General features: G+C 40.1%; 1 protein-coding gene across 1 annotated transcript in view; it reads right to left on the bottom strand.

The window, feature by feature from the left end:
• LOC123984525 (calcineurin subunit B type 1-like) overlaps positions 1–10,243 on the bottom strand; it is a 32,034-nt gene that overhangs the window by 5,912 nt on the left and 15,879 nt on the right. The window contains exons 4-6 of the mRNA XM_046071447.1: positions 3,167–3,343; positions 1,191–1,250; positions 349–533 (exon numbers count right to left, since the gene is read on the bottom strand). Coding sequence (XP_045927403.1) covers positions 349–533; positions 1,191–1,250; positions 3,167–3,343 — 422 coding nt within the window. The remainder of the gene's footprint in view (positions 1–348; positions 534–1,190; positions 1,251–3,166; positions 3,344–10,243) is intronic.

The raw sequence follows: 10,243 nt of genomic DNA, 5'->3' as shown, positions 1-10,243 counted from the left end.
ATTGTAACAATAACTGTTCATTATAAATATTGTCAGGTAACCTTCAGCTGGATGGACTCAATATAGAATAAATGTAATATTTTATTTGTTGCTTGGTCCAATACCAAAGTGCTAGCTCAGTATTTTTAGTGCCTCATCATATGTAGCAAGAACACACCCGCCTATGTTTATTTACAGCCCTTGACACTGTATTTCAACAGGAAGCATGAAACTGAAACCCAGTGCAGTCTAACCTAAGCGAAAAACTGTTTTGTTTTTCTGCCCTTTTGACATTTGCCTTCACCATAACAGGTTGCATCAGCAGAAATGTCACTATCCCCAAAATACCCCAGGAGGGCTTCCACTTACTGCACAGAACTCTTCAAAAGATATCCTGCCGTCTCCGTCCTTGTCTGCGTTGATAATGGTCTTGTCCACGATCTGCTGGAGCTGTGTGTCCTTAAGGTTGTTGCCTACCATCATCTTTAGCACCTGGAAGAGCTCGCCATTGGAGATGTAGCCGTCCTTGTCCATGTCATAGATCCTGAAAGCGACTGTGGTGCAGGATGTCGCATGAGGGAGGAGAGGAACAGAAGCAAGGGTAGACAGGAGGTACAATCAATTAGACAGCAACACCCGTAGAACCAAATGTTAGTAGAAATAGTCTTTGTTGACCCTCGGATACATTTATAACCAGACTGACAGTAACGATTGAAACACAAGTCATTCGTCTTTTCCTGTTCTTAAACTTTGTCCCCATTGGTCAAACCATAAGAATAAGCCCTCACCAAGCATGCTCATGTTTGGCTTCCAGTTACACCGGCTCCATTAACAGCAGCAGTATTTCAACTTTCTCCCACTCTCTTTGTTTTTTAACGCTGATTCTATATACAGAACTGTGCTGGAAACGGGTAGGGTGACATTTCCACATAAATTAACCGGGCTACAAAAACAATCATTGCTGATAGATTTCTGGTTTTTTTTTGCTTTACTAGCCCTTAGCAGGTGAGGTGAGCGAAAAAAGTTAATTTTGTACACTGCCCAAAATTCACTGTTTGTTGTAGCGGCAAGCAAGGGTGAGACAAACACAACAGGTGAGACACATGGGACAAAGCCCCAGCTGGTTTTAGTCCCAAAGCGGCAAAACAAGCAGTACCAGTAGGACTAGCTCTGGCCACATGTGGTTTTAGCGGTGAAGCAGCTTTACTTACATCGAAGCTTCTGTTCCTTGTCCCCTTTGACACTGAACTGCGAGACTCCCTCTATGAACTCTGGGAGAGGAGAACAACAATCAGTGCTGTGGGTTTTACAGACTATCAGGCTTCTGCACACAGTCTCCACTTCAATATTGCTGATGGTAACATTATGGCAGGATGTGAATATATTATGAGTTTTCCATTTCCTCATTTCTATTTTGGAAAGCACTACTACTGTAATGAAGAGTTGAGAGACAGGAGAGTCTGCTGGGTGCAAAGACCCTCTATCAAGATGTGAATATTTTGCATCATTCAATGTAATTCCAAGATAACTGTATTTTTAAACTCGGGAAACAATAGGTATGTTTTGTAACACTCATTTTTAAGGGTCAGGGGTATTTATGTTGTCGTGCATCAGTTCAGAAAGTGGATTCTCTTAATTACTCAGATGCTGTGTATTTGTACATTGACATGGACTGTGCTATTAAATCAGCTTTATTACAGCAAATGAGCTTCAAATCACACTAAATCCTAATGGAAATTTCTACAGCCATATCTGCAAAACATATTCAAATAAAAAAACCCAAAAAACATAAGCCCCTGCAGTACACAGGAGAACAGCGCAGACACATTAATACAATATTGCCCCTTATGCTCTCTTATGCTGCCACCATCTACATACAGTATTGTACTGGCCGTTCCTTGTTCTGTTTAGATGGCTGTCACATGTTAGGATGCTTTCATGCTGCTGATTTACATAGTGGTGAAATAATAATACACACAGTGACAAAACTGGTATTGTGGCACATTTACTTTCCTTTTTTTGGCTCTAGCAGTGTAAAGGAAATACTACTGTTTTCCTTGGTACTGGCTTTAAGGGAAACTTAACATGACTTCTGTCAAATATATATGATAGGTAGGTACAGCAGAGGTACAGCAGCATAACGTCATTGTTTATTTGAATCTCCCGACACTGCGACAGGATCGGTCAGGATGAACTGACAGCAGCCTCTCTGATCATGTAAATAAATCGTTAATGAAAACACATAGAAATCTTCCTATAGAAATATATTTACGCATGATCCATCAGGCGAGCTACCGTCTTGTAAAGGAGCCGAGATCCCCCGTAGTTTGCACCCTGCCTACAATCTCGACCATCGGATTCCAGCAACAGGAAATAACGTTACTCTTTCTCTCATGGATTTGTTTTTCTGGTGCCGAAATGTTTCTCGGTGTTGGTGAACTATTAAAAAAACAAAACACCACTTACTTTCAGGTTAAAATGCATTGTAACGCGCGTCACTGAGATTATGACAGGTATAATGTTACCGGGTTTCTTTGTAATGCGTTATATTACTGCGTTACAGCAAAAAGCAATACATTACTGTAATTGTGTTACTTTTGTAACACATTACTCCAAACACTGGTCACTACAACATATAAACTGTGAATGTGGCAAAATTCAAACACTGTACTTAAAGTAAAGCACTTTCAAGAAACCAGGCCTTTCTTTCTATTTTTTCCTAGACAAAAATAAAATGTGAAAACACAAGTTCCTGAATATTATTATTATTAATAATAGCAGAATAACAAATATACAGTAATTAAACTTTTAAAAAACATTTTTTACATTTAGCACCAAACAAACTTTATATTCACCCATCCCATTACTGTCAGTATAGAAACCCACACTCACAATCACCTCTCTTCATCCTCATATGTTTTTAACTTGATATTTGTGTACTGTTTTAGCACCTGCCCCAAACCATTTCACAAACTCACCCCACAGACAGTGATGCACATACAGTTGTTCTTATTTTGCATTTTTTAAAGTTTAGTTCTTCTGCTATATGATAAAGCTGTGATCCAATTTGGGATAGCAGTCAAATTGTTACAATACAATATCAGTGTTGTATAAACAAAACAGACCAGTATAAAGCTGTAAAACAAAAAAAGGTAGTTCACCCTCACCAGCACAGTTTATCGTATACCTTTAAAGTCCACCTCTCCGTTCCCATCTGTGTCGAATATGTCGATAACCCTCTGCACCAGCGGGTTCTGTTGTAGCTCTGGCAGCGACATGAACTCCTCCACGCTGAGTGAGCCAGAGTTATCTAGGTCGAGTTTCTTAAACCTCTTCCCTAGCCTCTTAATCTCATCAGCATCGACTGGACAAAGATAAAAAGAAAGAGAGAGAGGGAGAAGATTGTGATGAGGTATTTAAACATTCTGTGTGGACATTCAGCTGATGTTCTTGGCTCCTAGGCGCCCGGACAGCCCCCTAAACTATACAGTCTATGCCCCCAAACAGAGCAGCCATACAGAGAAGTAATACATGGACAAGAAGAATAAAAGAAAAGAGTTGAAAGTAACAAAAAAAAAAAGGCATGGTGCACTGTTCACTTGAAGCAACAGCTTCCTAAGATGGATAAAGATTTATATACACTAAGCCAGTGGATTTTTATGCAAAACATAAATACCCTCACAGCAGTAGTCACACATTTTTGTAGCCACCACTTGCAACTAGGTCAAGGACACCACTTCCGGCCTGCACAGGACTGAGCTAACCGCTCCAAGCTGTAGTCCCACAGTAACATAGTACATTTTGTTTCTAGACTTGAAATGGGTGCAACTATTGAAATAGCTCCAATTTCTACATTGCGAACATTACACAAAGCCAACCCTGGTACTACTGGTACTACTACTAATACTGCTGTGAAACAGTCAATAGGGGGGAGAAAAAAGGTACGAGGAAAGAGGAATTAGCAGAAAGACAGAGAGACAAACGCATAGATAAACCTTTTGCAAACTTACAACAGCCTTTGTTGTCTACTGGTGCTTTTTTATCAGAAGGGGTCTGGATCTTTTGTTCCCCTGCCATCAGGAACAGCCCTAACTCCCTGGCCGGTATACTGAACAATGGCAAGGAGTAACCCAGAAGCAATAACAAAGCCAGTTGTTAATTACTATATAAGCTCATTCACACATAGTCACGTGATCCCAATGGCCAACCACAAACTACTACTTTGCCTGCTTTAATCTGGGATCCTAAATGACATGGGCTATCTATTAATCTTACCACATAGCTAACAAACGGAAGGGGTGAAGGGTTGGGGGCAATAGAGAGGTGTGACAGATTTATGAGGTAAGGTAATAAGGTAATTTCAGATCGTAGCAGGTTTGCTGAACTCCATGAGGACAGCCAGTTCAGGTAAACCACAGGAAAACGCCTGAAAGGTTGACTTAAGATATAAACTAGAAGAGGCTTAAAGTTACGTGAGATAGCGAGTTGAAGAAATTTTCACTTCAGCCTCATATTACAGTACAGTTGGAATTATTGAAGGCTGTGATGTTCTGCTTGTGTCAACACAATGTAGTTATAACACAGGCAGCAATCAAATCTATCATGAATTCAGTCACAAGTGGCAAATGAAAGGAAAATCCTTACTAAAAGGGAGCAGAGAAACATAACAAATGTATACGCTTCCATACAGGTCACTGAATAGCTTCGTGTATGAAATAGATCTGAATCACATGCTATGACCTCTACAGTCACCACATCTTAACCCCGTTAAAAGTCTATGGGAGATTGTGGACCTATGTATTAGACAGGCCTTTTTAGACCTTTTTTTGTCATCTCTCTGTGTCTGCAGTGCAAAGTAATGAAAAGAAAAAAAAAAAAACAATTCAAGAGAAGATACGTATCGTATATACATTTGGATGAGCAGACCTGAATGCACATTAGGATGTCTGCATTCCAACAAGACAAACATGTAAATGATTCCAAGTTAAAGCAACGCTCCCGTCAATCTGCGTCTTATTATATGATGTGGAGAGACAGACAGATAGAGAGAGAGCGAGAGAGAGTGAGATGTGACGTGTGGGCTGTGTTTTGGGTTTCAACTTTCGGACATGCTGCTACATCAGCTCAATGTCTAATCAGAAAGTGCAAGTGTGGTGGAGGAATGAGAGAGTGAGAGAGAGACTGTTAGGATGGACGCAACCACAGCAGCAGACTAGTTGTAAGATCTGCTGAAGTCCACCAAGCTGCATTCAGTAAACATGCGTCTACACTAGCGTTCCTCTACATTTAATGTCCTTGGCACACAAAACAGTTATGATGTAATACACCTCTGCTGGACAGGGTTTTATTGTTTTGTTGTTTCAGTGTCTAATATTAAAGCTGACAGGAAGTCTCTTGATAACAAAGTGAGTTTTATTTGCTCGTATTGTGCTATAAAAATCACTGAAGGGCATCCAGTGCACAAAAAACAAACAGCAATGACTTAATGATTATAAACAGTGAGCGCTTCAACTTCAGGTTTTGAACTTGGTACTTGTCTTTAAGCAGCAAGCAAACAATAAAGGCGGAGAAGAGTCCATTTACCTGTGCTGAGAAATGTGATATAAAGTCACATCTCAAATTTCCCAGGAAAAAAAAATACTATGTACAATTAGACGTCAAACCACATAATAAAGACATTCCTACAACATTCCTGGTGCGGCGTCTGTCAACCTCCTCCAATCATCTACCACCTTCCAGACCACCCCCTGTTTAAATAGCTGCCTACCTGTTGAACTTGGCAGTTGTGATTTTGCCCTTGATCAACTCGCCTCGTTTGTATTGCGCTCTACTATAGTGAACGTGTTAACTTCTTTAGGAGCTTTATGCCACTTCAAGACCGGTCGGAACTGGGATTCTTCCCAGTTGAAACTTATGACTTCCGACCTCAAAGCGTTCCAGGTGCATGGTGGTGCATGACGCCGAAAGTGAACGAAAACCATGGCTGACTGTGACAAAGTGCACACACAGTTGCACCCTCAGCAGTGCTTTAGGTGTTACTTCAAAGGATGGCAGTTTAAATGCAACAACTGACATAAATATCCTATACGTTACTAGTTAACTGTTTACCCCTCTAGCTACATCAGTTGGTAACCCTCAAGTCAGTCAATGTTGTAGATTACACATCCTAATGTTTAGGCATTTTTAATAATAACTTTTATGTAGTGAAGATGACTTTATGAGAGTCTTTACTGTAGCCAGCTACCTAATAGGCCTAACATATTTCTACATCAATGTACATGCAGAACAGGTTTTACTATATGATCGTATGTATTATTTTAATTTAAATACATGTAAATATACTTTTTGTTGCCTTTTAGTTTATGGTTTACCATTTACAGTCTATGGTGCTTTCATGGGAGCGGCCATTGTTTTGTGACGTCATTCAGCTGCTACTCGTGAAGTCGGGGTACATATTTTTTCTCCCAGTTCACAAGTAGGAAATCCAACTTCAAGTGGCGTTCCAGGTTAGTTTTTCTAGTTGGAGATCAGAAATTTCCGAGTTCCTAGATGCCTGGAACGCAGCATTAGTTCAGTGATTTACAAGTATAAGATCTTAGTGTTTCCTGTGTTACCTTAATCTGTGAACTGTGGCTAACAAATTGGGCAAGGATCTTAGTGGGGTTAACTGACACCAACCAGACACCTGTAGATTTATTTTTTGTTAGACACACTAGGTTAGAGGGTGCTGCTCATTTTGTGTTTTGATTATTAATGACAGGTAAGAGATAGAGTTTTGTTTAAGTTGATTTTGTAGTAGCTTGTGGCTATCTCTCATTTTGGAGAGACCTCTTAAAGTTATTTTTATTTCTTTGAGTTAAGCAGCATCCATCAGCCCTTTTTCCGTTCTTTTTGGAAACCCTGCAAAAAAATAACTTGCAATTGTATGAAAAGCATTCTGGTTCATGTTGCTTCCCTTTTCCCCATGAGCCGGGTCGTAACAGTTGCAGCTGTTTGTGATGCAAAAGCCACTGCGGCCTGCTGATTAATAAGCAGGGTTTTTTATTCTGTGCAACAAAAGCCTTCAGTACACAATGGATGTTTGTTATACTCTCATTTCCATGATATCTGCACAAGTAAGGTAGATTCGGGGTGCTGGTTTACTTCTTTGTTTTTATGTTCCTAACAACTTCTGATCTATGCCACAGGGTTTGTGTCCACTAGGTGCGAGTTATCAGAGCCAAGCACACGGCTGTCCTCTGACACAAAACACTTCCTTATCAGCAGCCTCCTGTTTCCTGTTCACAGCACATGACACCGGCTTGGCTCATAGTAGTCTAGCCTTAATTAATCTTTTTTTATTGGAAAAATCCCTAAATTTACCAGGTACCAGCTTCTCAAATGTAAATATTTGCTGTTTTTTGTAGTCGATATGATAGCAAACGTAATACTAGGGTTGTGACGATACACTTAGCTCACGAGGAGAGACGATACACGATATTTGGGTCACGAGATGAGATGATATAATGACCTTATTTTTAGAAGTCACAAAATGCACAAATCACTGTCGCCATTTATTGTTTCCACCGGGTACCCAAAATGCTGCCACACAAATGATTTAAAAGTGGTGAGGGCATCCTGTGTGATAATTTCACCCTCACAGGCCGTCATGCTAATATCGTGAGATAGTTTTTTACCTTGATGAGAAATATAATCACGTTTTAATATCGTGACATCTTGTGGCACGAGATCTTGTCACACCCCTATTTAATATGTTTGGGTTTTGGACTATTAATCAGACAAAACAAGGCATTTAGAGACGTTTAATTAAAAACAATTACCAGATTAATTCATAATGAAAGTAATCATTAGTTGCAGAGATTAAAAAACATGTATATAATCATCATTCTTTAAAGGCTCTAAAGTAGAACTACCCTCACAACAACAGATGTTAAAGTAAATTTCTCACACCAGCTCCCTGTCACAGTAACTTCCTTTGGTTGCTACACAGTCAGGACAGTAGGATAAGCTGCAGTACAGATGAAAAATCGCTCTGACATTTACAACACATAACAAACTCGGTGCAGTTGCTGAGAGCGGAACATCTGAGCACTGTGCCCAGATCCCTTCTTGCTGTCTGAAGCTGCCCAGTGAGTAGGTACATGTATTATTCATACTAGCAAGGACAACAGCTTTATCACAGTACCCTTCCGGCTCTTGAACCAACAAGTCCCACATCTGCCAGCATCAAAGACAGACGTGGCTCCCATCTGAGCCAAATAAAACTCATGATTAAGACTCACTAGTTTAACTGACGTATCCAGCTCTTTCTGAAAACTGTTATAACTGTTACAGAAACACCCAATAAACTAATCAGGTTCTCTGATTTAATTGCCATCATCTCATGCTCTTATGCAAACTCTTTCCAGCGTGTGCAGTACAATAAGCTTAAATTCCTAGATTACGAGCTTTATAAGCACTGGCCGCCATCCACCTTTACAGCAGCCAAAATCTCAAAATGTGGTGCGATAAAAGGTAGCAGAAACTGTCCATCAAATAAGCTACTAGCTAACCCTGGTTTGCTAACAAGAAGAACAGAATCAAATAAAAAAAGAAATGGAACAAAGTGTCTGTACTGAGAGGACAACTCTGTTCCTGAAATGACCATGCTTGATGAAAAAGTGCTGGGCACCTATGAGCTTTTCATTGCTTTTATTTGGTTTAAAACAATAACAAATGGGAATAATACAACCATGGATGCATTTTTCATTTAATGGAACATTCATACAAAAACTATCCAATTTCCTGTGTGAAATAAACGGGAGAGGGCTGCACAGTCATAGCTCCTCACACTGCTATGCTAATGAGTGGCTCTGAGGGAGACCCAATGTAACTGTGAGATGATTATGATAATCTCTTATACTCCACTGCGGAGCACAACACAGACACACAAACACACTTTCATAAGCACTGTATGAACCCTCAACTGTGTTACTAGGCAACTGAAACCTGTTAGCCCACCATAGTAGCCCCCCACACACACCAAGAAGGAGGAACATTTAAACAACTGTTCATGAGGTGTACGCATTAAAATACATACATGTGTAGATGTCAACAGCTTTCGAGTGCGGACAAGAGACAATCACACAAAGCCTGTCACACACACAAGCATCAATTAATATAAGAGAATACAACAATGGTTGGCCAAATGACCCAAATGGTCAATAGCTTGTCTTGCATGCCCTCCAGTATGGTTTGTGCTGTTCTTGCTTTCTCTATAGTCGTGTGTGTGTAATACTGAAATTAAATTCTTAGGTTACATATGTAATGGAAGCCAGATGGCTGTGCGGTGAGTAAACTTCATGCCCCGACACCTTAAGAGAAGCTCTAGCGACCGACGCTAGTTCCCATGGGTATTAGCCTCCCGCCTGCCTCCCGTACCCAAGGTTGCCAGTTCGAGTCAGGAACGTACAGTAGTACAACCTCATGGAGAAATGTTACACATATTACAAATTTCCATCTGGAAATGCAAGTTTAATATATTTTTACAGTGTCATCAGTATTGGATGAACAAGAGCAAGAGCGGCTACATTTAAAATCAAAACAATCAGCAAGTTCAATACCAATACCACGGCTGTTGTAATTGGCGCATGTTCTTCTTAACCCTGCAACATTTCTGATCCACTGTTAACATCAGCTAGCTCAAGCTTACAACAGCACAGCTGTGTGAACAGAAAATCTGCTCAGTGCAACTGGCTTTTCCCATTCTTGTTTAATAATAAAACACAATGTTCCCAAAATGTCATTCATGAATTTGTCCTCTTAAGCATGCTCATGCACATTAATGGAGACGTGTTACTGTATTAACACAGCAAACGTGAACTGAGACAAGCAGGGAGGGAGTGATATACAGAGCAAAATTCAGTTGGCCTGTTACTGATAATTACAGCCTAGACCCTGCTGTATATAGCTCCACAAACAAGGTGTGAGGGTGGGTAAACACGAGAAGGTTACATGCACAGCGCAGTAATTACACGAGTTTGACATATGATAATGTGCCAATTAGTATAGTGGCGTAGGGAACATATCAGAAGACAACAGTGTGCTATAGACTGATAAAAAAGCCACAGATTATTATTGAAGAGGAACTCCCCAATCAGTTTTGTACTGATTAGCGTGAGAAAACTGTTTTGTAACATCTTTAATAAAAGTTATTGCAGCTTGAGCACGAAGACAAAATATAATTTAATTGAAATACTGATGTGCAGGCCGAGACATCTTTGCA

The sequence above is a fragment of the Micropterus dolomieu genome, linkage group LG15 (assembly GCF_021292245.1).
Source record: "Micropterus dolomieu isolate WLL.071019.BEF.003 ecotype Adirondacks linkage group LG15, ASM2129224v1, whole genome shotgun sequence".
NCBI lineage: Eukaryota > Metazoa > Chordata > Actinopteri > Centrarchiformes > Centrarchidae > Micropterus > Micropterus dolomieu.
This window is presented reverse-complemented; position numbering and strand designations above follow the sequence as displayed.